Source organism: Brachypodium distachyon, chromosome 2 (assembly GCF_000005505.3).
Source record: "Brachypodium distachyon strain Bd21 chromosome 2, Brachypodium_distachyon_v3.0, whole genome shotgun sequence".
Taxonomy (NCBI): Eukaryota; Viridiplantae; Streptophyta; class Magnoliopsida; order Poales; family Poaceae; genus Brachypodium; species Brachypodium distachyon.
The window spans coordinates 5,579,872-5,607,219 of record NC_016132.3 but is presented as its reverse complement, the minus strand read 5'-3'; the positions used below and the strand labels follow the sequence as shown (position 1 = coordinate 5,607,219).

The 27,348-nt window shown below is 44.3% G+C and overlaps 3 protein-coding genes and 1 long non-coding RNA gene across 4 annotated transcripts; 2 read left to right on the top strand and 2 right to left on the bottom strand.

The window, feature by feature from the left end:
* Positions 1–9,840: 9,840 nt before the first annotated feature.
* On the top strand, positions 9,841–12,008 carry LOC100830403. Its single transcript, XM_003565661.4, has 6 exons — positions 9,841–10,158; positions 10,262–10,437; positions 10,539–10,644; positions 10,760–11,047; positions 11,167–11,290; positions 11,553–12,008. The coding sequence occupies exons 1-6, from the start codon at positions 9,886–9,888 to the stop codon at positions 11,678–11,680; spliced, it is 1,095 nt and encodes a 364-aa protein (XP_003565709.1). The 5' UTR covers positions 9,841–9,885; the 3' UTR covers positions 11,681–12,008.
* Positions 12,009–13,229: 1,221 nt separating this feature from the next.
* LOC100846494 (GDT1-like protein 1, chloroplastic) lies at positions 13,230–17,862 on the bottom strand. The gene is made up of 12 exons (XM_003565637.3): positions 17,658–17,862; positions 17,285–17,563; positions 17,084–17,137; positions 16,638–16,699; positions 16,342–16,410; positions 16,171–16,222; positions 15,924–15,998; positions 14,917–15,046; positions 14,765–14,835; positions 14,299–14,346; positions 13,721–13,869; positions 13,230–13,595 (listed from the first exon to the last, which is right to left on the bottom strand). Exons 1-11 carry the CDS (start codon positions 17,781–17,783, stop codon positions 13,795–13,797), a joined length of 1,041 nt encoding a protein of 346 aa, XP_003565685.1. The 5' UTR covers positions 17,784–17,862; the 3' UTR covers positions 13,230–13,595; positions 13,721–13,794.
* Positions 17,863–18,070: 208 nt separating this feature from the next.
* LOC112270940 lies at positions 18,071–20,841 on the top strand. The gene is made up of 2 exons (XR_002963622.1): positions 18,071–18,346; positions 20,150–20,841. It is a non-coding gene; the product is annotated as an uncharacterized LOC112270940 (long non-coding RNA).
* Positions 20,842–22,980: 2,139 nt separating this feature from the next.
* On the bottom strand, positions 22,981–25,999 carry LOC100824673. Its single transcript, XM_003565647.4, has 2 exons — positions 25,469–25,999; positions 22,981–23,623 (listed from the first exon to the last, which is right to left on the bottom strand). The coding sequence occupies exons 1-2, from the start codon at positions 25,855–25,857 to the stop codon at positions 23,137–23,139; spliced, it is 876 nt and encodes a 291-aa protein (XP_003565695.1). The 5' UTR covers positions 25,858–25,999; the 3' UTR covers positions 22,981–23,136.
* Between the last annotated feature and the right edge of the window lie 1,349 nt (positions 26,000–27,348).

The following is a 27,348-nucleotide window of genomic DNA, read 5'->3' as shown; positions in this document are numbered from 1 at the left end:
GCCAAATGGTGTTGCGACTTGGAGGATCCGAGCTGATGATTGTAGACAGAGCAATTCCGTCGAATTAATAAAAACCATCCTTGGTCCAAGAAAAGAAAGCACATGACACTACTGAAAACCGTTCGGCCGAGTTCATTTGGCGGCCAAGGACGATGGAACAGGTCCAGAACCTACAAGATACTAGCGGCATAGGAGTATAGGACGGGTAGGAGTAGACTTTACCTTTTCTTTTTATCCTTTTGAACTGCGGCAGGAGCAGACTTCGCTCCGAGCGTTGGAGCGGACATGACGCGAGCGGCGAGACGCCGAGACGAGAATCTGGTCACCAGATGAGACGACTCTATCGGGTAGACTAATCTGTTTTTTACATCATCACGTCATGTGCGTGTGTGTGCCTCCTTTCCTGGGTTCGCGTTTCCCGTTCGCTAAAAGGAAAACTACGGAAAGGAAAGTTTTAGGTCGCCATTTTCCATTTTGCCGGCCGGCCCAAAGCTACACAATTGGCGCGAAGCAGCTTCTGGGCTCCCGGCCCAGTCTGATCTCGTTCGATCGATTATAATTTCTTTTTCTCCCCGCGGCCGCAGTCCGTGTGAACTGCTGGATGGACCGTGGAAAGGAAGAGACGACGAAAAGGCTTCAATTAGTTCGATTGGACGTGGAGTGGGCTAGCCGCTAGCTGAGCGTGACGGGGCCTCCAGTCCAGACCAGCCGTACTCGGGAATCTCTGGAATCTCTCTGCCTCTGCCTCCGTATGGCGTGGAAGCCCCAGCGCCTGAGCTAGTAGCAAATTCTGTGGCGTGATGATGCCCCCTTGGAAATTACTAAAACTTTATTACCTGCGGCGACGGTTGTGGCGAACTTGTGGTGCTTGATTCGAGCGGTCTTGCAGGCCTGCTTTCTGGGGCAGGCAGGCGCGCCAGGCGCCGTATATTCGCTCACTGTTGCCTGGCCCCCGCCGGCACGGCACCCACGTACGGCGCCACCCCCGCCCTGCCTACAGCTACTAGCTCCTCCGAGCACTCACATCGCCTGTCATTCCAACCGTCGTCTCCACCGAACCAAAGCCACAGGCGAGGAAATTGCATGCTTCCACTCGTCTTTGGGAGGATTGGTGCGAAAAACACCTCTGGTCGATGACTTTTTTGTGGGAAACACCTACTCAGCCTCTAATACGTTAACAATCCTTCCAAAGACAAGTGGAACGTGCAATTTTCTCGCCACCAGCCACCAGCAGCATATGCAGCCCCAGCTACGATCGGTGGCCGGCCGGCCGGTTGCCCTCGTAGCTGTTTTGCTCGTCCACGTGACGCCCATGTACCCTCGCCCCTTGCGGGTTTTGGCTGTGTGTTTGGTGAATTCGGTTGGTGCATGTCCATGCGACAAGGGTGCAAGGGGGAGTACGAGTTGATCGATGGCTTTATTAACTCGGCCACTGTTGGATTGGACTTGGCCTGAAAGCGTGGGTTTGGTACTTGGGGTACCCTTCTTCTGTCCTCTGATCTACGCTCTTTTGACCAGGTCGCCCCGGCCGGCGTCTCCCCGGTGTTTACAGCTGCATGCTCTTGATGCGATCGTTAATAACAGTTCGGTGCTGTACAGTGGCGGAGGACGGACTGAGAATTTGGTGTACGTGGCGACGTAGTATATTTTGCGTGGTTCGGAAGATTTGTAGGAGTACAAGAAAAAGAAAATAATTCACAATTATAAGATCTTACATCATGCTAAATGGAAATCGCAAGCATAATCAACATGCGAATATGTTTAACTGGAAGTAGAGTTACGAAGGTAATCGGTAATATTTGTAACTTTTGCTCCTACTACGAATGAGAACAGCAGTCCCGCCTGCTGGTATCTTCAAAATGTTTTTTTCAGTAAATTTCAGAAAATCACATAATCATAGATACTGCTAACAGCTCGTTTGATACCCATCATGAGCTTAGAATTTAAGAATTCATTTTGAATTTCAGAAACGAACTTGTTTGGTTGGCACGGAATTGACCACGGGAATTCAATCTCAAATTCCATGAAATTGTACTATAACTAATCCCAATTCCTCTCCAAAAGCCATCATTTTTCTGGAATTGTCTCTCACTCTACAAATCCATGTGGTAGACAAACATGATTCTTGAACAATGAATTCAAATTCAACCAAATAAAATCCTATCAAAAATTGGATTTCATTTCATTTCTACCAAATGAAATGAAAGGATGGTTACCAAACGGGCTGTAATTGTTTCCGAAAACCACAACTCTTCGAGCGGATGTTCTCACGTGACACGTGACTCGGCCGGTCCGTTTCCTCTGACATGTCAGATCTGGACCCAACCCATGGCCCTTTTCCTGACACGTCAGATCTGGACCCGACCTGTCTCGTTAGAAGTCTTACTTGTGCACCGAACATGCGGGCCACAACTGTCAGAACTTTCGTATCAGAGAAACTTCCCATCAATTGAAATTCTATAAATTGTACTTGTAGTAAATTAATTGAGGTCAACAGTAGCGTAGTCCGGATTTTGATCCCCCACGGTCACTTTACAAAAAAAAAGAGAGGGGATGATTCAATTGACAAAAAAAAAAGCCGCATAACGCCGGGCGTCATCACTTGCCTTTTCCTAGCAGAGCACGTCGTTGGTCTCTCGTGTGTCGCTTCGGTGAGCTCTCCGCTCGCTAAGGTCCAGAAATTGAGCACGCAAAAACGCACGCGTTTGTGTAATCAAGTCGGAACAGGTGTGATTAGGATAAAAAATCATACGGCTTGTACAAGAAAACAAATCGTCAGTATGAAGATAGAAGACCGATGACACAGGTAGATACCAATATGGACACGAGACATCTAGGCTTGGGTTGTACTGTTTATTTAGTTTTTGTTTTGCTGAATTATACGAGGATACATGCATGGGTAATGGAAAAACCACAAGGTGTTCCGCGGACCACCCTAGCCACCCCGCCATTGGGGCCAAATTAGGCTAATATTAATTTCATTATTTGCACGGTTCAAAACATTCCAATTTGATACACATGTTTTTGATAATTTTGCAAAAACTATGTGGTGCGTTACAAAAAATGTTTGTTTTTTCCGTATATATTAGGAACATATAAATATGAGATGGTTATTTTCGTGGTTCAACTGATTACTGGTATCTAGCTTGGTCAAAATCCAAATGGATCATTTGTTTGGCAAGAATATATCATATAAGTCCTCTTTGATTATTTTATTAGTTTTTCTAAGGATTTTGAAAGATGGGAACTCTTAGAAATGTTTACTACACGCGGTTGTTTGTATGACTATTCCGTAGGATCTTACCTAAGTATGATCTGCATCATATTTTGTCTATGCTTGGATCAAACGACTTTAGGTGAAAATTAAATTACATAAAGTTCTAGTTAGAAGTGATAATGCAACTGTATGATTTTCCATTCTTAGGAATTTTTTTAATCCGGCTATGCTGAAAAACTTGTGAACAAAAAGATATTACTCCAAAATGGAGCGAGGACGTATATGGACCTTCGGTTCACATCAGTACTTGTAGTCGCAGCTAGGTAGTCCAAGATCCTATTTGTATTATTTGTATTATTATTATTATTATTATTATTATTTTTATGGCTGTTTGTAGTGGTTGATGTTCATTAGTAAATCATATCGGTGGGCCTAGATAAAATAAAGTTCTCGCTTCGTGTAATATCAACGTGTTAGCTTGAAAGAGCCACCATTAGCTAGATAATCGCCGATTAGGTAACCACCGGAAGCAAATGAACCGTCCACTTAACTGACCACCAAAAAGATAAAAAGCTTTTTTAAGCGTAAAAGGAGAGAATGCTACTCGGCAGCAGTACAATGTTCCGAGTTGGTATCCTGTTTAGGGTTTGGCCATTGGACCCTTTTGGTCGGCCGGCCCTCGTGATTTTTGCTTATGAGCAAAGGCAAAAGAAAACCACGGAAATGACACACGGCCCGGCCTGTTCAGCCACCACTCACTGCTTTATTTACATCTCATCGTGCCAGCAGCTGGCTCTATACCTAGCTAGTCTATTTAGTGGCCATCTCCGTCGTCTTCCCTAAGCCTCGCCGTCCTCCTCTCCCTCAACCCACTTGCCTAACCTCATCAAAACAAAAACGAAAACCGCTCTGCACAAGATCCACATGAAACTCTCCTCCCATGGCTTCATCACGAGAAGGTCTCAAGTTTTTTCTTTTGGCGTTTCCATGTCTGTTCTGGAGTTCTTGTTCTTTGCCACTCTTTTTTGTTTTTGGTTTTGATGGGAGTGATGGACGGAAGAGAGCGTCCTTCAGTCCACTCACGGGCGGTGCCAGGATCGAATTAGCTGCCGACTCATTCATCCACATGCCGAGCAAAAGTTTAGCCCTTTGAGAAAGAGCTTTGCAGATGAGTGAATGAAGCGGGAGGTAAAGCTTTGATCTCGCGCCGCCGTTGCTTGGACTGAAGGGTGCTCCCTCCTCCTCCCTTAGCCACCTGCAGACCTGCTTGATCTGCTCGATCGTTCATTTAATCGTCCAGCAGTATGTCATGTTTCTCGATCTGTTTGTTCATGAGATGCTGATCGATCTCCTCGGGCATGAAATGACGGAATCTGGGCCTTTCTTGCCTCTTCTTTCTGCATCGTGTTCTCCAGCGAGTTCAGTTCGCCAGTGACGGATGCCCAAGATTTTCTGTTGGTACTAACCAGGCCTTTTTTTTTTTACTAAATCCTTGATCTGCTAACTGAAACCTTGTTGTTTTTTCTTTCTTTTGTGAAAGCAAAGCTGCTTTAGTACTTGCGTGATCTTGTTCTTGTGCAGGTTAAGAACTCCAACGTACTTCATCGTCTTTTGTTTTCCTTCCTTTTCGGTTTTTGGCCTGTGCATGGGTGATGTGTGATCTGTCGATCCAAGGTGTGGCGTGGCGTGCAGCACTGTTGCGGACTAGGACAAAATACGGTGCTTGCTTTTCTTTGCTTCCGGTGTGGGGGAACCCGGGATCGATCACATCATGCATCATCTTTCGGAGGGGTTCGTGCAAGGCAACAACAGCGATACGTCTTTCGGTCTCGCTGTTTGCTTTGGAACTCGGCACGCAACCGGCCGGCCCGTGTGATTGGACATGTCCCTCGGGCTATAGCTTCAATCTGGAGCTTTCGTTGACAGGGAGATTAATTTCCCCGAGGGGTATTACGGGGCTAATTACCAAGTACTCTAGCTTGTTAATCTCAGATTTGTCATAATGCTGTACATGTGTTTATGATCTACTGATGGTCTGGATCACGATATATACGATATTGGTTCTCTCATCTCACATGTTCTCCACAAGTTCTGGTCCCATGGAGACATGTGAGCATGCATGTCGGCTGATGTGTTTTTTGTCAACAAGTTGGATGGTGATTTCTGCACAGCAGTAATTAAGCTCGTTATTATTTTGTACACCTTCTATTTGTGAAAAATTGGTCGTTTGAGTATTGATTAGTATTTTTGGGTAGAATTTCCTTCACAAATATTAATCCCCTCGTTTGACACCGGCCACTGGATCTCGTATGCCAATTTACTTGCATTTCGGAAATAAACATTAACCATACATATGTTGGTCTGAGTATTTGATTTGACAAGTGATTTCATTTGGTTCACTAGGGACAAGATCTATAGATCCTAAAGCAATGCTCTTCAATTATTATTAATTCGCACTTGCTGATTCTGTTTGCGAGAGTACTACTCCATAAGACTCTGTTTATGATGTAAATATATCAATTTATGTATTGCTGTATACATTCTATGTAAACTAGTCCGTCAATGTTGTTTTGTGGAGTACATATTGATTTGACAGAAAAATCCAAGATGGAATTATCAGTGCAATAACTATCAAGCGGTCATCAACTTTGAAACAATTTGTTTATCTTTAAGTTTTTTTCTAGCTTTGTTCATCTTCAGTTTTTGCTACAGATGTTACCTTACACTAGCTATTATTTACAGTTTTAGTTCCATTTTCTCTCTCCCTCAACCCCTTGCCATGCATTTGCAGCTGGTGATGGCTATTTGAGTTATATATATAGGCTTACAGTACATTGTGCATTCGGTCTATGTTAATTTTGATGCATCAGTTGTTGTGGTACAAAAGTAGGTTTCGATACCAAGCTTGAGCTCACGGATGCTTTTGAGCAGGAGTAGTTGTCAACGATATCCAGTAGTCTCGTTTTCATTGGTCTGCCTTTTCTTCAAATGTTCTCGTTTTCATCGCCAATTTTCATTGCGAGAGCAGACGAAAGTGATGATTTTGTGATGGGTGCACAGACATGCATGCTGCTTGGAAAATAGGGAGGAAATAATGCTAGCTGCAGCCTGCAGGATAGGTACAGTTTGTACTCCGACGATTTGTACTGCAGTAGCACTACAGTGTTGCTAAAGAGTTTTGTGGTGGTCGAATTGAAGCCAATGTACGGAGTATGAGAGTTTCTTTTGGAGAGATGTAATTAGTGGTGAATTGGTAGTCATACTGTTTGCCAAATTGTCACTCCTAATTAAGTGCCGTAGTCATATATATTGTTGAATGCAGCACTAAATTTTTTTATTTTCAGTTCAACGTGATTTCAGATCGATTAGTTGCATGGGTACCACTAATCCTGGTCAAATAATGCTGTTTGCACATCAATGTTCAAACAAATTCATTGATATCCTGGTCAAATAATTTTGGAGCATGTCTGCAGGTGTCCAGTTTTCTACTGTAACAGTTTCAGAGTGTTAGTGCTATAGTAGCATGCTAGCTATAGATATGGAATGTCCATAAATTGGCTAAAATGAGAACCAGATGTAAATTTTCCCATGGCTATGAATTGGTCAACCACTGGCTATGAATTGACTACTTCAAGAAAAACTAACGAACTGGCCGGTATGAAATGGTGAACCCCTTTATCTCTTACATTTAAGGAAAGCAACTGCACAACACTGCAAGTGCAAAATGGTCAGTCAGACTGTTCCATGGATGACGCCATTTCCAGACCCTGGAACCTGAAAACCCCTGCGATTAACCCTTTCTCCCCCCCTCGTGCGCCATGCTTCAGCACGCAGAGAGCGCTTCACGGCAAGGCAATTGACTGGGGCCACTGTCGCTGCTGTTCATCTCTGAATGCCCTCGGTGGCAGATCTGCGAGACCGCGACCTGTCAAGCGGAGGATCGATGAGATTAGATTCCAGCGCGAGTGAGAAGGAGAGGGGCATTTTGTCATGGTGTGAAACCCTAACCCTAAAGCAAGGGCAGGGGGGTAGGTTGGAACTCACAGAGAGGTGTTGCATGTGGGAGGTCTGCCCCCATCACTCTCCTCCCCACCTCGTGTCTACAACCTCGAAACCCCGCTTTAAACCCCCTCATCGTCTCATTGGATGCACTTAAAAATTGCCTTCAGATGTGGGCGCCTCCAAATTCCGAGGGAGAGGGCTCCCTTTCCCGATGCCTGGCTGCTAGCTCACAAACCCATTTTTAACTAGAGAACTATGTACTTTGGTCATGCAAAGCTGCAAGTGCAAGCCTTTCCGTTTCACTAGGAGAGAGGCGGTTATTTTATTGGCTCAGGAAGAGTTTCTCGAACCACACATTTCCTGGTACAGGTTTCATGCAACCGGCTGTAATTTTCTGGCAAAACCATTATTTGACGACATATTTTCCGAAAGAATCACATTTATCAGTTTAGAACACTTGTCGGTAAATCTAACACCTACTCCCCAAACGTCAGATGTCACGTGGCAAAATACGCGACCATCGGGTTGGACCCGACCCGTCAAATTAACCCTCCTACCTCACCTATCCAAAACCGCAACTCACTGAAAGAACTAGAGGTGAGCAACACCAGTGCCATCGTCCGTGTTGCTGAAATCCGCCGCTTGCACCGGCAGTATCTGATGCAGCAACCTCTCCCCTCCTACTCCCCCACGCTTTGTCATCGAGATAGTTTTTCGGCCTCTAAGGCTCCAATTCCCTTCGAGTTCGTCCATCAGGACGGAATCGGAGGAGTGCCAGCGTAGTCGTTCCCTCGGGGCAGGCATGGTTAGCTTTTCTTGTCGCCAGTGTGTGCCGGTGAGATATTGTGTCAGGCACATAGTGTTCGACAACGACGACCGTACTGTGGCTCGGAGACACTTATCCTTAGGACGTGGGAGTATGAGGAAGCTAAGACAGGAGGCGTGTCATCAGTCCGTTCTAGCAACAGTAGTGGTAAGGCTCAACCGGCTAGTAAGTTGGCATAGGAGAGGAGCACTCATTCATCTTGGGCTCTCGCGTCCAGAGCTCGGTTCGGGAAATCCCCTAAGGGTGCCAAGAAATCAGTCAGCGAAACAACTCTATCTCTGCTTTTCGTTGACCGCGTGTCTAATGAAGAATGAGCCGGCAACTCATAGGCAGTGCCTTGGTTAAGGAAAAGGGTTAAGTAATAGAAATCCCTGTCCTACTGAGACAGAATTTCGAACTTGGTCATCCGTTGTTCCAGAGATCTTGATGTTGTTCCAGAGATCTTGATGTGATCTTTATTATGTTTGAAATATTTTGTAATTCTGGCGAATCCTTACAGTAGATCCGTCCGTTCCCAAAAGATTATATAAACTGGGCTAACTTCAGCCGGCTAAGCTGGATGATTTCTTTTCACGTATTTTTCGTCGAAGAAATGATTGTAGCATACTTTGAACCTGAGTTGTCATGTCATGGGAGAATATTACAGCAGTAGTACTGTAATGTTCTTTCGTTGGTGGGACCCTGCGGGGACACTGCGTCATAAGAATCACGCTGGGCAAATTACACTATTCTCGGTTGTGTATCGCACTCTTGTTCATCGTTCTTATTACCGTCACCTCTGATATAAAATGCACAAGTCAGACGTGATTCGGTCGATCTGATCAGCAACTCACAATCTACTTTTAGTTTTCCAAATTTATCCGGTGATATTCATAACACTCCGCAGCTAATTTGGAGTGTCTCCAGTTAGTTATTTAGAAAATTTTGATTAACTTTCAATCTGCCCGTTAATTTGGAATTCATTGTGAATAATTTGGAAAGACTCAAATCGGTTAACTGGGAATGTAAAATTAATTTCATATCAATCCCATATTAAATATTATTTTTCTATTTGTTTGGACAATTTCTCGTACCAGCAAATTTTGATGCATTACTTGGTTTGGTACTACAATACACTTACATGGAAAATGAATTCAGTGCACAGGGCGGGCTAAACAACCAAAAAAGAATGAAAAACTATAAGTTTCTATTATTTTTTGGACGTAGCTATGTTTTGGGTGTCTGACTTTTAAACATAAGGCTTCAATCTCAATCGGCATATCAGAACTATCGGACTAGTGTCCGAGTTCCATTCCCACTTCCTGTTGTCCATTTTCGAATCGTAAAGCACAAAGCAAATTTGAGTGATTCCTAGCTTATTTTTTTAGAACAACCAGATTCATATTTTCCGCTGCCGCTACGAAAGGGTACGCTGAGGGCACTGGGCCATGATGATAATGGATCCAATTTAAAATATTTAAAATTTTAAATAAACCTAAATACGGTCTATGATTCATATTTTCACGAGAGGTTAGCGAGCCCATACGATTAGTCATCACAAGTCCAATTTGCGGGCAGAACGTTTACATTTACAGTACCAGAAAGGAAAAATGAAATGAATGAACAAGTCCAATTTTCTATAGATAAAGAACAAGCTCATACTCTCTCTCAAAAAAAGAACAAGCTCATACTCCTGCATTCAGCATTTGAGGGTACACTGGGCTCTTGTTGGGCCAAATATTAAGACTGGCTAGACCGAGAGCTTAGCTCGTCGGCCCAAATCGTCCGATTGCATTATCCTTTCCCTAAAAATAAACATTACATTATCCTACTCAGACGCCCCTATGCCGCTCGGCCGCGCATGGAGAGCGCCGGCGAGATGGAGGTGTTCGACGCCGGCCGGTGCAACGGCGGGTACGATCTGGGCTTCGCCGTGGGGCAGAGGTTTAGCGAGATGATCAGGAGCAGGATGCGCGGGGACATGTTCCTGCAGGAGCAGCTGCTGCCGTTCGCGTCCACGGCGCCGGCGCAGCCGCTCCTGGCCGCGCTCCAGGCCGCCAACAGGGAGCGGTACCCTCGCTACTGGGACGAGCTGGTTGGCATCGCCGACGGCAGCGGGGCCCCTCTGCTACAAGTGCGTAAAGTCTAATCCTCCGGCGGTCCCATCGTACGATTCGGATGATGGTGCAGCTGAGTTGATCAATGGCGTTCGTGCTCTGGGCGTTTTTGTGGAGCAGGTGATTCTGGTCAACTTCAGGAAGGAGATCCGGCCGTTCATCCCGAAGAAGGGTCAAGATCACGGCCGGAAGGACGAGGAAGCCGACGATGACTGCTCCGACGTGCTGCTCGTCAGCGAGTCGGCGGCCTTCGCGGCGCACAACGAGGACGCCAGCCCCGCGCTGCTCGGCCACACGTATGTACTACTAGCCCGACCTATTAAAAAGTTGCTGAATTTGCTCGTCATTAGCGTCTATCCGATCGAGGATTCGAGGCCTATATATCGATCCGTTTCAGCTACGTGGTGAAGGCCACGTCGCCCGACGGCGCCTCGTCCTTCACCGCCTACACCTACGCCGGCGAGCTCCCCACCTGCGCCTTCGGCTTCAACACCAACCGAGTAGTACGCCTCTCTCACACGACAATGGCTCTCAAGTCTGAATTTCCATTTCCAGTGCGTGTGGGTACACTGATCGATCAGACTGTTCCATTCCATTTCAACGGTGTAATCTTTGCAGGCCTTCACACTCGACTCGGTGCCGCCGGCGATTGGCGAGGTGGCCGCGGGAGCCATCGCCCTGAACTTCGTGTCGCGGGACCTGCTGGAAGCAACAGACCTCGACGACGCGATGCGGAGGGTGTGCTCGCCGGGGGTGTCAGTTGGGCACTGCTACAACCTGATGGACGTCAGAGCCCGGCGCATCGTGACCGTCGAGACCGCCTCCCGGAACCGGTTCGCCGTCCATGAGGCCGGCCCTGCGCCCTCCTTCCATGCCAACATGTACCGCTACCTCCAGGTGGAACAGGTACTGGACAGGACAGCCCGAACAACATATTTTTCTCTGATGGAATCCCCATTGATTCCATTCGATGCATGGTCGGTGAGTTAACCGCATCGCAATATGCGTGGGGTGGATTTGAGAAGGTGCAGGACGAGAACTCCATGGCCAGGGAGAGGAGGGCGGCGCAGTGCGCCATGGGCTCCAAGGAAGAGGCGCTCTCGGTGCTCGGAGATGCGACTGATGAGAAGTACCCCATCTTTATGACAGGTGACCTTGCGTGTCTGACATTTTTTCAAAGGAGTGTCTATTTCTCGGTCTCAGTCAAGATCATGGCTATCCGATTAAGATATTCTCATCCTTCATATTTGCATGAATCTTACACGAATCTTAGTGATTAAATCAGCAGTTGTTAACATTAACTTAAAAATAGTTATTTCTCGGTCGCCATAGAAATAGCAAAACTGTTTTTTTCAAGCAAACTGGCTGGGTAGTGGGTCCTGAAAAAATTGATGGGTTCTTTTCTTTTCAGGTCCAACATTGTACACTCTATGCACCGTCTTGGTTGATCTCGACCAGGAGACGATGACCATATGCAAGGGGAATCCGAAGAACGGAGACTCCATTCGAGTACTTCGGATGACTCAAACTGCTAATTAACCACATTAGCTTAGTGCTTGGGGGGTGACAGTACTTGACCAGTACGCAGTTCCTATTTTTTGATTTGGGTTTACGTGTTGTAGGGTGTCATAAAATTGAACATAACCATTATGTTCTTCTAAGGAGTTACTCATGTGCTTGTTGTGTTGTCGTAGATTGTCAGAAAAAGGTACACGTACAAACACTGATCTGCAACGCTTTCAGCTAGCTTCTCTTCCTTAGCACCAACTATTGTGCTGTATGAATCCTGTCTACGGCTACAATTTGTTATCTCATGCACTGTAGGAAGACAAAAGGCTACAATACAGTACTGCGCAGGGTTGAAACAGGTCAATACAGTGCTTTGGGCTTTCTGGAATGACAACTCGGTGTTGCGATTGTTGCACAGATCAGTGTGTTTCTCTTAACGGTGCTTTGGTTAAAGGTAAGGGTGCCCAAGAGGGGAAATGTCCTCTTGCACCTGGGTGCGACCGCATCCTGAATCTGCACCTTACAAAGCACATTGAGATTCGTAAACGCTATCTTCCTTCTATATGTATTTGGATCCGTATGCCCATTTTAATTCTGTATTCTTCAACAGTGATGGACCCACCATGTGCTTTGCTTCTCTTCAACCACCACATAATTTCTCTGCCCCCCCCCCCCCCCCGCTATCTTCCTCCTCCGCCTTTCTCTCTCACTTTTCTCCCCCTGCTCCCGTCTGACAGTGGCGACCGCCGATTGCTGCTCCTGTTCGCTGCCAGCTCTGCCCTTGTCCACTCCGCTCTTGTCCATTTCGACTATAAGAACCCGTCCGCCTGCTCCTCCTGCGCCATGGATGTTGTCGGGGTTCGGCCGGCTCCAGAACGAGCCGCTGTTCTCGAGATTCTGGTGGGTGGATGCTGGAGTTGGGGAAGACGCTGTGGTTGGACGTTGTCGGAGCCGGACCCTGTGAAGATGAACTCGGTGAAGATGTCGTCGGCGCCATGGACGAGCTCCGCCATGAGAGGGGGGGGGGGGGGGGGGGACGGGGGCGGCTGGTGCTGGCCGGCGGCGGCACGGCGCGGCCGTGCCCGGGCGTGGGGGTGGCGGCACCCCGACGGCTTTTTCGTGCCCGAGCAGGGGGGCGGCGGCACCACGCATCCGCGTCCTGATGACTGTGGCCACACCATGGACGAGCTCCGAACTGCGACAACGGATCATGGCCACGCCGTGGCCGAGCTCGGAACTCCGGCGGCCCTCCCCCTGCTCCGATGATTTGCAGCTCGATTTATTGCCCCGTCCCACCGCCCTCGAGTTCTTGCTCGAACATGATGGCCGGGGGGGGTGGGGGGGTGGGGGAGAGAATACCCAGCCAGGGCGCGTTCGATGTCGAACTGGACATGCCCATGGCCGCCTCCATCTCCGGCTACGCAGCCGTCCCACACCGGTCGAGGTCCCTGTTCCGGCCGCCATGGGCTGTTGGGTGAGAGAGAGAAGGGGGGGGGGGAGGGAGGCGACATTGCTGTGGAGAGGGCAGACAGAAGAAAGAAGAAAGGGGAGTTGGAATCCCACGTGCGTGGTCCCCACATATGCCACTGCCATGTATTGCAAATGTATTTTGGAAACCGAAAATCAGGGGCACAGATCCTAAAAACAAGGTGGGCGGCTCAGATTTCGGGTGTGATAGCCACCCGAAGCAAAAAATCCGCTCTCTGCACAAGAGGGCTCTGGGACATTTACAGCTTTTTGTTCAAATGCCACACTCCCACTTGAGTTCTCGATGTATTCTGAGTACCAATCATGCTGATGAATTGAATCAACTGATGTCCTTGGAAAGGAGGCAGAAAGTCTCAGCAACAGCAAACAAGACTTTTCTGCACTGGGAATCTGGGATATAAAAACTTTTCTGCAGTCCGATGCATGCTAATGATGTTCCATATGACCAGTGAATTTCCTGTGGTAATCAAGACGTTCAACGGATCAATTACAGATGTAAATAGCTTAAATTTCTGTTTTTTCTGCCCTGGGATAAAAAGAATTGTTTTTGTTAGAGGATAGATAAACAAAATCTAACAGCACCTTATCACTAAATGATGTATCTGGTGCACATCTATCACGTATTTTGTTGACGAATCTTGAAAGCCCATCTCAAGTCATGAACTCGCGATCTCAAATAGTGTCACGGCAGCGAATGCTAAAAAGAGACTGCCTCCAATGTATGCTATAATCTGCAAATGAGAATGCTTCACAATGACAATGCAGGCATATTGTTGAAGAAGAATGGTGCAAGAATTTATCTTAGTTTTATCAGCAAGCCATTAGTTATAGTTTTCATACAATTTTCAAAGATACACGGAAAACATTGATGCCCACAGCTGGAAAAAGTACCTAAAGGAGACGCTATTCATTGTAAAAAAATGGCGGCAACAAAATAATATGATATTTTGCATATTAAATATATATTGTGTTTAAGTATGAGTAGATTTTCCCACCTTTTCTTAAGACCTAAGGTTTTGGGTGAGCTCGTCAGTTGATATTATATTAGCAACTCATATGTTAATATATGGCTGATCAAATGACAAACAAATGGAATCCAAGTTACAAATCTCTAGCAATGTAAACATGTGAGTGTGCCTCCCATGGTAGTACTGTTTTACCTTTTCAGATAGAAATGTCCCTAACAAAGAACCACCAAGAACTGCAATCTGTGGGAGGAGAAATTGGTTAAAGGAAAATCTCCATAAAAACTATTGAAAAATATATCAAGGAACAAAATAACTGGTTGTATGCAGTCGCTGTAGTGTTTATGACCCAGTAGCAGAGGTTCTTTACTGAGGAACTTAGAAACCTATTGTCTCGAGAATAAATGGAAGGACTACTAAAGTTAATTAACAAATGCGGGAATAGAGCAACAAGAGATCGCAGTTGCAAAACACAACGCAGCAACATACTGATGATTGTTGGGATCAGAGCACTAAACAATTCCAGTATTCATTTAACTACAACGTTGCAATCTTTAGCATGTTGCTCCCAAATAATTTATCAAGAGGATGTTTATCTATGCACATTAGCTATACTTTTTGTGTGAATTTTCTCAACTATTACTGTTTCTACTTATCTTACCAATGTTGCAACACCATGACCAGCAAGCGACCCTGCAATGACACCTGGAGGGGAGCTAGCTGCAGCTAGTGCTGTAAAAGAACATAACTATGTTAGTGTTGGTTGTGAAAATAGAACATCACCCTTTTATGCAATGGTAGTAAGAAATGTACCGATAGTAGAGAAAAACGACTTATCACCCCATTCAGCAACAAAAACCAAAACAAAGGTGCTAGCAAGAGTGCTCGCGACAGACATTATGCCCGCACCATTTCCAGAAAATTTTGAAACCGCTATCTCAGCCTGCCATTGTTCGGTACAGTGTTATAAAGGAGTTTCACTATAAGAAAGAAATATGGTCAAGCACAAGGAGATAATCAAGTGCACCAAACAACTGCAAAGAGCTATCGATTCGATAACAAAATAATAACTCCTGCTGTATCACGATGTTGCATGCATGGCATTTTTGCATACTACTACCTCGGTTCCTAAATGGAAGATAGTCTAGCATTGTCAATGCATCGAGATGCAAAGCTTTTGTGTTTTTTCGAAAGAAAAAACTGCTGAAAGTTTGACCAAGTTTATAGAAAAATATACTTATATCTACAACATCAAATATGTATATTACAAAGATATATATCATGAAAAAATTAACAAACTAATTTAGAGTTGTAGATGTGTTGGTAGATTTTCCTATAAGCTTGGTCAAACTTTAAGAAGTTTGACGTAGGACAAAGCTAGAACATCTTATATTTAGGAACTTAGGAACGGATGGAGTACTTTTGAAGACTACTTACTATGGTAATCATGTAAGGGAAACATTTAAGTACTCTTAAACGGTTTCCCCATACGAAAAAAAGGTCAATAAGGATTGTTAGATTCGTGCAACTACAAAGAGATGAGAAGATCTTGATCGCACGGTTATCAATGTCGACTGAGAAATAACTATTTCTAAGTAGATTGAGCTATAGGCAGGTATACTAAGGGTAAAACACTACAACACCACATTGGCAATGAAAAGGTTTGATGAATATTACTTTTAGAGCGTATGCTATTCATCAGTAAAGACTTCAATGAACTAAAGTCAAGTGGTATTTCTTATATCCAGAATATGAATTTCGTAAATTCGAACTTGATAATATACCTGAAAAACCTAAGAATTCGAATTTTAGAGTCCTACCTCCTCTTGCTCCTCATTCATCTTTTCTCCATCACCTGAAGCTGCATCAAGCAATGTAGTAACTCCATAATAAACCTAAAATTCATTAAAGTTTGTTAGGAATGGTTACGGTTTTAAAACCTCAAATAGGAATGCAAGAATAACAACCATCAACATACTTGAAATTCTTCCAAAATGCTGATTTCTGAGTAAATATTTCAATATGTTATATGCGTGCATGTATTTTTTTTGAGATAATTCCCCTTACCAAGAGACACACAGCAAGAAGGTCATCAACCGGGAAATCTGACCCGCCAAAACTGCATATGCGAAGATGAATAGTAGAAATTAGATATGATCAGATAAGAGCAGCAATGTGATGGTCCTTAACCAAGAACAGAAAATAAAAGGTCCTTAAGGACTTGACAAGTACAATTACCTGAATGGAATGACGCCATCAACATAGTGAAATGCTCGACCAAGAACTACAGATATAATTGTCATTACTCTGTTAATGACAGAAAAAAAATCAATCTTAGCTTATTTAGTCAGAACTGTTCAACTAAAATGAAACTTCATGATTCACAGTCGATAGCAAAATTTATGTACTGCTAGATACTTCTGCACCTAAAATTTGTAAATAGAAGCATACAAAGCAATGAAAGCATGTAACAGTATAGGAGAAGCAACTAGGCATATAAAGAAAAGCATGAAAAATACGTTTGTAGTACTTACGCAAGAGCTCCAAATGTGCCAAGAAAAATGACTCCTCCAGAATTTCTAGCTGCTAAAAGTGCCTATTGAAACACACGAAACTGCAGCATTTATCAACGACTCATTTTGGTGTCCATTACTATCAAATTATTTGTGGAGCACACAGTGAAAAGTGGATAGAAACATAATGCACTTCTCTCACGAAATTAGTCCATTTACAAACAGTAGAGGCGTTCATTGTAGAATTGCCAGTTTGGTGAAACCAGATTTTCAACTGAATGTATTTAAGCATGTAAGATTTATTTCTATCTCCCGGTTTCAACAGAATTCAAAAGCCTGAAGTGAACACCCCAAACCCGCATAAACCACATAGTTTGCCGAATCGAGCATGTTTGTAAGCATTATAAAATCCCCTACCAAATCTAACAGTGGTAAATAGTACTAGCTGTGTGCATGCATATACTCACCGCAATGAAAAACGTCCTGTCTCCTAGCTCAGAAAAGAAGATCAGCAGAAAAGCCTGAAACGGAATTTTGCACACGAATGTGGCATCAGAAAGGTGCACAACTTGCTGGATTACTGATGCAGTTCCTTTTATTTTGCAAAGAAATGGAAACAAACGGAACAGAAGAAGCTTCAAACTAAGGGTAGAGGCAGTTCTCCTAACTGAAGCAAAACCTGTACTAATGTCCCCTAGATCCCCCAGCACGTCCGCCGGCGGCTGCAGGCCCATGAACTGCGTGCCGGCCAACGCCTGCTGCGACCCCTGGAGAATGAGCACCCCCGCAGCCGCCGCGAACGCGAACCCACACGACGCATCGAACGGCGCGGTTCCGCCCCGGTCCCGGGCGGGCGGCTCAGCCTCAGCCCCCTTTTCGTCAGAAACCACAGGGGCTCGCAGCAGCGGCGGCTCGCCCGATTCGGATTTCACAAGGCACCTAAGAACCTGCAGCAGACGCAATTCACGTACTTAGAGCTCTACCTTCCCTCTGTTTCCATGGCGCGTAGGTGAGGGTCCGGTCGGGTCAGGTGAACTGTACCGGGCGGCCGGGCAGGCAGCCGCGGCGCGGCGGCGGGCGGAGAGACGGACGATGCGTCCTGTTTCGGAAGGGTATGGAGGAGAAGGAGGCGAATACGGTGGAAGAGCAGGAGGCGACGGAGGCCATGGCGCCGCCTTGGTGGCTGCGGGGCGGGGCGGGACGGACTGAGCGGTTACTGGCCGCTTCCTCTTGGCCGTTGGGAGTGGATAGAGTTCGAACGGGTAGTTGGCTCGCATCTGCAAATGGGCTCAAATGGCTGCGGTTTCCTCGAGAGGCCTGAGGCCGACTGGCCCACTATCTTTGGCCAGCCCATAATTATGGATCGGTCCAAATGGGCTCAAATGACCCATATGAAACTGAGAGCCTTGCAGATGGCCCAAACGGGCTCGAATGGCTGCGGGTGTTGCCGCAGCAGTTTTTTTCTAAAGGAAGGCCGTAGCTTGCTGTCGCGACCACACCCGCACCGTCTCAGGCTCACCGGTCACCGCTCACACCAGCTATGTCTTCGGCGATCGTCGGTTTCGCCACGAGCTCGACGGCATCGACGAGCGAGCATCCCTCGGCTTGGCGCTCCTAAGAAGCCATGATCTGATCGATATGCCTTTCGGCAGTTGCCCTGGGAGGGTGGGAGCCTGGGAGGGGTCTCATATCCACCCGCGGCCCGCGGGCAATCCTGGAATGCGCGCAAGGTGCTTGACGTTATGCCTGTATTGATTCTCCTACTTTTCCTAGCCCAAGTTGTAGGATGAGGATGATCTTGTTTGGTTCGTACTGTTGTGCAATTTCTTGCGTTTATCACATGATGTTTGCTGCGGTGATTTTTGTTTTTTTGCTGGTGAAGCACGTAGCGTACGTGTAGGTACCCCTGTCTGTCTGTCTGTCTTTGCATCGGACGACCTAATGTTGTCCTAGTTTTGCTACAACTGGGCAGATGGAGGTGATTTTTATTTTATTTTGCAAGAAAGATGGAGGTGACTATTATATGCTGGTGTTTTTTTAGACAATAAGCTGATGATATGTGTTAAGTTTGATACTGCTTAGGATGAACAGTTGAGCAGATCAATTTCCTTTTCCATGATGTAGTTTGTATGTCAATTTTGCTTCGCTAGTGCTTAGCTAAGTGGAAAATGCACTTGCTAATGAATGAACTCAATCAGCGAATAAGAACAGAATTAGTGTCAATGGATAAAAAGTCTGAAGTGCTCCATACAATTTGATTGATCGACAGTGTATCACATTGACCACCCTCAAATATATGTTGTCTTGAAGGCCACAGTTCGTTTTGCTGGAAGTGAATCCAGAGAATAAATGGCACTGATTGTTCTGTTAAGATTAATCAGTTCTGGTTACATTGCATGGGACAGATGACAAGCATATTTGATGTTACATTTACTAGCTCCACTGACAGATATCAGTAACTAAACACTTTTACAAGTATATTTGATGTTACACTTTGATGTTACATTTCCCCTTTCTGTTATATGGAAGAGTAAAAAACACTTTTAGATCAATGAATAGGTAGATAAGTAAACACTTAGTTCTATAACCTGTAGTTACGCATATCCCTAATTTGTCAGTGTCATTGAACGGTTAGGTTCCAGCCTGCTGCTTTAACCTGGCCATCTGGGCGAGCTTCTCAGAAGCTTCAACTAAATGATCAAGCCTAGCAACAAATTCAATCAGTAGCGATGTGAAAGTCATAAGGGACAGGGCTGTGGTGCTTTCAAGTGCACGCATCCTCAGTATCATAACAGAAACAACATTTTCATCATCTTCGAAATCATCGACCTCTCTAGAAGGCCACAAATGCAACCTCCTCTGCTGCCTTTTCATCATCTCATGCTAGGATTCAGGTTGGAGGGGACCAGTCAATTGTGCTGTTGTATTTTCAGTTATCTTACTTTCTGTCTCGTCAGATTGTTTGGTGTTGATGTTAAAAGTGACAGCTCTTGAGGTCTTTGACCGTGCCTTGGTAGAGCCGTCTTCATGACTTACAGTAAAAAGGTAGGAGAGCAAGGCAATTGAGCGTTGTGGACGCTCAGTTGAAACATGCACATGCTTGAGTAGGCTAGTTTGAAGGCTCCACTTCATGTTGCTTAAATCCTTTGCCAAACTGTGCAACAGCTCTGCAGCTTGGTTTGTGGCATCTAGATCTCAAACTGGAAGGCACATCTTAGGTTACATGGTGCCTGCAGAATGTAGTGACTAGATTTATATGCAAATTAAGGTAAAGAGATTGGTTATTATCATATTTCATTATATACTTTGCTAGGATGATATATAAATTAGGCAGAAATTGGCAAACAAGAAAGTTAAATGAACTCCGTACATCATTTGGAAATGCACATGTTTCTCGTGTTTCCTGTTGTCACATGAGGATGCTTAAAATTATATGATCTCTGATTTACTCACTCTTTATGCAATGCAAAGTTTTTTGTGTGTGCCCATGCATGCGCAAATATGATATGATTTTTTTACCTCTGTTTTCACAGGACTGTGGACCTGAACTGAACATTTCAATGACTGAAAACATGAAGAGAGAAGATTCTGCAAAGCTTGTGATCTCATGCTACATGGTATCAGATTCCACGTGGCCTTCCCGCGTGTGGAACGATGTTGGGATTAGAGGTTGCATGGAGTAGTGCTGCCAGTGAGCCCAACATGAAAATGATGGATTGCAAAATCTTCACTGGGCCAACTGTGTATAGACACGTAAGAAAACGGTGTGGCATCCCATTCCTTCCAAAAGCATAACCAGGAATAATTTGCAATCCATTCCCTTGAATTTAACACCTCTTTACTTTTAACAACATGTCCTAATTTCTGTACACTAAAAAAAGATCGATTTTACCTTCACCGTGAAATATCCCTTGTGTTTTTTGTGCAGCTAAAACAACAATAGTTGAAAGATAGGAACTACTGGACCAATGAAAAAGAAAATGATGAGAGGGGGTAAATAGAGGGCTCACCACCTTCGATTGTTATATGGTGTATTTCATTGTAGATGCCAACTTGTATTGGAATGTTAGATCTGCATTGTCATTATGAACTCTTTGAAATGTATTGATTTTCATTTATAAATTTAAAGCTGGATATTTATGTAGACATAGTCTTGTCTGAATCAACAAACTTAATTTTGTATTCTTCTGTTAAGAATGTAAGCTAAATACATGTTGAATAACCATTGACCAATAGTAATGCCCTTTCTGTCGCTAATCTGTCCAAAAGTAGGTTTCTCAAGAACTTGACTTATCACAATATTAATATGGTAATAGACAAGCAGTTAAATTTGCCAATTCTTCTCTGTCACCATCACTACTACCTTGCAGCTCACTACACTGCCTCTAATCACCATGGCCAACTTTGCTTCTCACATGGCCATTTCCCCTTTCACCACATGGTTACCACCTTCCCACACTTGCTGCACAAGTTTATGAATGGTTTAATAACAGAACCTTATCAGGGCATAACTGCAATGGCATGATATATATACTTGTTCGAATTTATAAATGACAGCACTGACTTCTTGCCATCTGCAAGACAAGACTTGTACTATTATTTCAACGACTATACATTAGTGTCAAGATTTAAACTATAATATTATGAAATAATTTGCAAAATTTTGGTGTTTTGTCTTTTCGGGTAACTCATTATGTTGTTCCTCGAGCATTTTCTTTTATATGCAATTAACCAATAAAAGTTCCCTACTGGAAATGAACTATGAAGATGTTAAGGTAGTTTCTAAACAGGATGACAAATTTAATCAATGCAAGATGATAAAGGTGTGCTGAACATTTACTACAGAGGTGTCCTAAGACACATCTTCTCGCAATAACACTCAGATTTAGGTAGGCCCCTTACAGCCCTTTGGTGAAGAATCATTATAGCTTTCTCGAATATATTACGATGCATACGTGGAATAATAATAGTATTGCGTTACCCACTACTAGGACAAATAACTTATAGCTTGTATGTAAAGGACGCAGCTAAGGTATCAAATCAAGGAGCACAGTGTTGCCACTCTTTCTTAGGATCCGTTCAGATGGTTCACATATGCATCGCATCAAAGTATCATGTCTATCTTTATGTAACTCAACACTACTACTCTACGTATTATTATTTTGGTTTGGATCAAACGGTTCACCGATAGTTGTATATTTTGTAACTTCGGTATCTGGGGATATGAAGGATCAGAGTAAGTGCAGCACATGGATCCTTCCTATCAATATGTGATTACCATTTGTGAAGCTGAGTAAGCTTCTATAAAATGTGAAACGTTCCCATTTCCAAATCAAGCTGAATTTTGTAGACCGCTTGCTTGCTGCTATAGACACCACAAATCATTTCTGGCCATTGTACACACTGACCCGCTGTTGTGGGCTTCGCCACGAAGAATATGAAAAGTATTAGATTTCCATTGAGATTATCACTACTGGTGTAAAGAACTCGGTATAACTGAGATATTGATGTGGAACAGTGTTTCTACTTACAATAAATTCAATGGTCAAATAGATTAATGGCTGCCAAATCTTTTTGCTCTTTCTCATTCTATATCTGCCCTATGCATCCAGGTGGTATAGGATTTGTTGTTATCTGTACTGAATTTGGAAGATTGAGGGCTTAAATGGCCCGTTTCGTGGTTGAAGCTAGAGCCTGAACTTTTGTGATACTCCCTGAAAGAATGTCAATGGTGGTTGAATTACTACGGTAAGGTGCCGACTGTTATTTTAGAAGTATGTTCAATTATGATACTCCCTCCGTCCAACAAAGGATGTCTCAACTTTGACTAAATTTGAATGCATCTATACACTAAGTCATGTCTAGATACATCCAAATTTTTACAAACTTGAGACATCTTTTGTTGGATAGAGGAAGTACATGGAGTTGGAACACGGTATTCCCACTTCCAAATCTAGTACTCCTACCACCGATGTTTCTTCATTCTTGTTCTGCTCTTGCTATGTGTGTTCATGTAAGATTGCCCTTGCGCGTTCATTTGACCTTGCACCTGATACTACTCTGTAGGAAGTTTGCTCTAAGAAATACTTTTGTAGGAAGTCTTATGCTTAGCTGCTGCAGCTATTGGCGTGACGCTACATGCACTTGGCACATGATTTGGGAGCTGACCTTGTCGGAGAACGGAGCATTGCAGCTTTATTCGTTCTTGTTATTTCACTCGAACGTTATGTTTTGATTCTTCATAATTATCACAAATTAAGAGGTGAGTCCACACAAATATGTCATCCCAATCAATACAAAAGCATTGCAACATTGGCTTGCTGATTGATAAATTTAAAAGCCTAGAAAAAGCCAAGAGCAACACTACAGCTTATATAGCTCGACTAAGAGCAACTTTATTCTGTATAAAATTTATCAATGTACATATATACGTCAGTATGATTCAGTACTACTTAATCACATGGTACACTACAATACAACGAATAAGCCAAAACTTTGTAAGCCTCATGCTAAAACCACGCTATCCTTTTCCCACATTTGCTAGGGAAAGTGTATGGCACAACGAAAGGTAGTGTCTGATCCATGTCAATCTCGAATGAAATGGCGCATCAATCAAAGATTGAGATGAAGCCTCAAAATAAGTTGGTTTTGGAGTGGATGGACAGCTAAGTGTTCTGATTAGCTCTTCGACAGACAGGCCCTTGAATTTTGTTGGTGGGTTCGTAGCAATGTTATGCACCTTATGCTCATAGATCTTGCCATTCCTGTCAAGTTTGTAAACAGAGGCACCATCAAAGCGGCCATGGCCATCCCATGGGACTCGAGGAATGCCATGGGCAATCCAGCGAATCATAATAAGATTCTCAGCCGGCTGCCATATACTGACTATATCAATCCATAATGCTTTGAAGAAGATCCGGCCAGTAATGCGCAATGCCCAGAATAAACTTCTATAATTGTCGATGCCCTCAAATTTATTGAAAGGGTCTCTGAAGACAATATCATCTCTGGAAAACAGTAACAAACAGAGTTACGAAAAAAATTGATAAAGACTTGACATTAAAATCTGTACAAGAAAATTCGACCTTCATGCAATGCAGTCTGCAGACCACATAAATGAATTAAGTTGGGAAACAGAAGCAATATCAACAGCTGCAGAATCAAGTTACTCAACTCACTGGAGCAACTTTTGCCAATCGTTAAACAAGACATACACATGGTGAAGTTTGAACTTTGCCAAGACCGTAACAATATAACATGCCGCCGTGTAGTATGACCTTGGTAATTTAGATACAACATATGGTACTGTATTTTTCTGTTCCTCTTCCTTCAAGTTCTGGCCAAATAAAGTTACTATAAAGTTCAGCGGAATAGGGGATATTCAAAAGCAGGCTCAGGATGCAAGTTAGTTTATGATTTGCTCATTCGCATGAAACTTAACTGGTTAGAGCCTAAAAGCTACTCCCTCCGTTCCTAAATACTTGTCGCTGTTTTAGTTCAACTTTACACTAAAACAGCGACAAGTATTTAGAAACGGAGGGAGTATCTAGGAGTCAACCTCATGAGCTTGATATTCACACAATAATAGAAGATGAACACAAGAAAAACGAATGGAAGCAACTGATGGGGGGTCATATCTATAAATGTTTGGTCACATCTACATTGTAAATTAGACAACAAACCAAGCGAAAAGATCAGGTGAACTAAATGTCATATTGCTTGAATTAATTGGTAAGTATTAAAACAAGATGGTCTTAATATGCTAACAAGAAAGGGAACTATGTGTCAACCACCAATGCAAGAAAAAAATAAGAACCTAAATAAGGTTATCTTTGTAAAAGAACTGCCTGTCTTTGCATTAAGAAGATAAATCTTCCAAAACATAAAACAAGGTAGAAACTTGGGAGCAAGAACCTCGCTATAGGATGCCCAGATAAAAGAAAGAAGAAGGCCAAAAGGACAACTAAAAGGTGCTGAGACATCAGCATTTATTAATGATGATCGACCCAACTAAGAGGCGGCCTAGACAACTCTTGATCAGCACGGTCATTCATTTCTGCCAGACCATGCATCACTAGTGGCCTTCCTCCTTGATTGCCCACCCTAGTTCAATATAGGTTCATGAGTGTAGCGCTACTGGTCAAGCCTAGCGCAAATAACCTCTGCTCTCAGTCCACATTCAAGTTCATTTACTTCATTGTAGCAATGTTCAACTCAGAATCAAGACTACATGGTCAATTTCATCACCTCAAAATTAATAGTATCTAAAACTGAATTACTAAATAATAGATTGGGCAAATCTACAAACAATAGGTCCAATTCACATCCACAGGACAATCCATCTCCTAATCAAACATTATATATAAGGATAAATACTTGAGCTTCATTTGATCATTCATTTCTGAAACATGGTTCTTCAGATGGTTGATAGCAGAAGCACATTAGTAGGCGGTTCAATAACTAGCTGCGGTGCCAAGTAATTGATCCCAACTCCAAAAGCCTCAAGACTAGCTACATTGGTGTCAAGACTAGTGCAAGGCTAATCTAGAAGGGTTGTAGTATTGTGAGACAACATATCCATTTTCTATCAGTCAACAACAATCACATAATTACTCCATCAGTGCAACTACTTAGCGACAGAAGCATGTAAGAAATTCGGAGGTAGCTTAACAAATATATGCATGTTCCAGTCAGAAGCTACTGTCAGTCTGCCACATATCTTCCCCTATAAATTAACTACAAACAGATCACCGTGATAATCAATTCAATCGCTTGCCACCTAAAATATGCTCACTTAACTCGAAAAATGATCAAAATGGAGAAAGACCCAACGAAAAAAGAGCCGCACAAACCTGTAGATATCGAAGCTGGGCTCCTTGTAGAAGACGTTGGGGATTTCCTCCCTGAGCGTCCGGATCGCGTAGCCCAGGTTGAGGTAGTACCTCCGCCTCTCCTCCTCGTCGTCGTCGCGCCGCCCGGTCGCCGCCGGTGACTCAGGCGCCTCGGGCGCCGGCGTTACCGGCACGGAGAAGAGGGGCGGCGGCGGCTGCAGCGGCAGCCTCCCCTCCCGCACGGGGTCCGCGACCCTGATCACCCGCCCCTTCCCCTTCCCCGCCTCCTCCTGCTGCTTCACGCGCCCGCGGGCCGCCGCCGCCACGACCCTCCCCCTCCTCCGCGCGGAGCATGCCGCGGGCGGCCTGGCCGCCGCCGCGAAGTCCGGCAGGTGCAGGAGGTTAGCCATGCGAGCCTGGGCGAATTGCTCCCTTGCTTGCTTAGGTTTTGCTTGGATGTGCAGAGAAGAGAACGGAGGAGAGGAGTCGGGAGTGTGTGAACTGCGTGAGAGGGAGAGGAGAGAAGGGTCATTTGACTTGGTGCTGCTCGTAAAAGAAGACATTTGTTGGGCTGTTTCCAATCCGGGTTTTGGATATTCTTCCGTCCGCGAGCGGCGAGCGTGGTCGTTTGTCCGGCCGCGCACGAGGAGCGGAACAGGAATATCTATCTGCTCACAGACACGCGCTGCATGCGGGACCCCATATTCCGTCAAGGGCCCGGACCGCCCGGTTGTACTTGTACGTGAGGGGCCGGCGTCGCTGTTTGCTTGGAATACACAAGCAACTGCTTCGCGTGTCAAAACACACACACACACACAAGCAACTGCTTCGCCTCATCTCGTCTTGTGCTCATCTGCTTCGTATATGCAGCGATTATTCTTATCCTTGTTGCAGAGAGCGATCTCTATCTTCCTAGGGGCTATGATCTTGGTTGATAGCATATCAGCCGGCTCAACGATTGATTGGCTCGAAAAGGCGTCGCCGGGTCCAATTAATAGTTCTGACAACTGACTTACTGGCCCCTCCTTCCCATAACACCAAATTGGCCATACATGCTGCGGATGCTGCCACTTCTGTTTTTTTTTTAGATCGCTGCTTCCTCTTCTGTTTTGGTGTTCCCCTAACTACTGCGGACAAGTACAATTTACTTGTCGAATTAGCATATTTTAGTGTTGGCAAACCTAGGGTTTTAAAAAAAAACTAGACAATTATTAAATCAGCTAATCGGCTGATTCCGATTAATTCGTGATCCCAAGCCGATCGAGCAGTTACCGATTACCAGTATCCCAACCAATGTATGATAGGATGAGCACTTAATCTCTAGCAGAATTTTTTTGTCATGGGTAAAATTCTGAGGGGAGAGCCAGAAATTGAAGATAGGCGGGCTAGACTTAGAACCATACAAAATTCCAAAGTTTGGAGGGTTTTTTTTCTTCCAAACACGGCACAAACACAGACGCTCACAAATATGCACGTACACAAACCCTCTCTCTATAAGCATCTACGGAGTATGAGAGACCAAGTTAGTAGATATTGAGGTTGATAAAGTCAACACATGTGTCTCGCTCGCGGTGTGTCACTTACCACTGAAAGAATAGTGCTTGTTAAATTCTGAAATAAAGCCCTAATGTATTTAACTTGGACACGAAACCCTACCATACAACCATCCAGTCCTGTTTGTAATGTTCTATTGCTATTGTTTTTAGGACATAATCAATTTAAACCAATTAAAAAGTGCATTGTAGATGAAGCAAAAAGACTAACGGGTGTCCCTCTGAATTTTTGATAAAAGTTGTTCGAAACCTACGAAGTTATTCTCAGCGGCGGACCCAGGTTTTCAAAATTGGGTGAAAAAACAGTATATTTTCAACATTGGGTGGGACAAATACATTGCGATTCTA

What these genes read in the sequence shown, in the direction of transcription:
- LOC100824673 (XM_003565647.4), bottom strand. Translation starts at nt 25,857, where the DNA reads ATGGCTAACCTCCTGCACCTGCCGGACTTCGCGGCGGCGGCCAGGCCG. An exon ending in CCCAGCTTCGATATCTACAG is followed by an intron (nt 23,624 to 25,468) that starts GTTTGTGCGGCT and finishes ACTGTTTTCCAG; the next exon opens with AGATGATATTGTCTTCAGAG.
- LOC100830403 (XM_003565661.4), top strand. Translation starts at nt 9,886, where the DNA reads ATGGAGAGCGCCGGCGAGATGGAGGTGTTCGACGCCGGCCGGTGCAAC. An exon ending in GCGGGGCCCCTCTGCTACAA is followed by an intron (nt 10,159 to 10,261) that starts GTGCGTAAAGTC and finishes TTTGTGGAGCAG; the next exon opens with GTGATTCTGGTCAACTTCAG. An exon ending in CCCGCGCTGCTCGGCCACAC is followed by an intron (nt 10,438 to 10,538) that starts GTATGTACTACT and finishes GATCCGTTTCAG; the next exon opens with CTACGTGGTGAAGGCCACGT.
- LOC100846494 (XM_003565637.3), bottom strand. Translation starts at nt 17,783, where the DNA reads ATGGCCTCCGTCGCCTCCTGCTCTTCCACCGTATTCGCCTCCTTCTCC. An exon ending in GCTGCCTGCCCGGCCGCCCG is followed by an intron (nt 17,564 to 17,657) that starts GTACAGTTCACC and finishes CGTCTGCTGCAG; the next exon opens with GTTCTTAGGTGCCTTGTGAA. An exon ending in GTCGTTTTTCTCTACTATCG is followed by an intron (nt 14,836 to 14,916) that starts GTACATTTCTTA and finishes GTTCTTTTACAG; the next exon opens with CACTAGCTGCAGCTAGCTCC.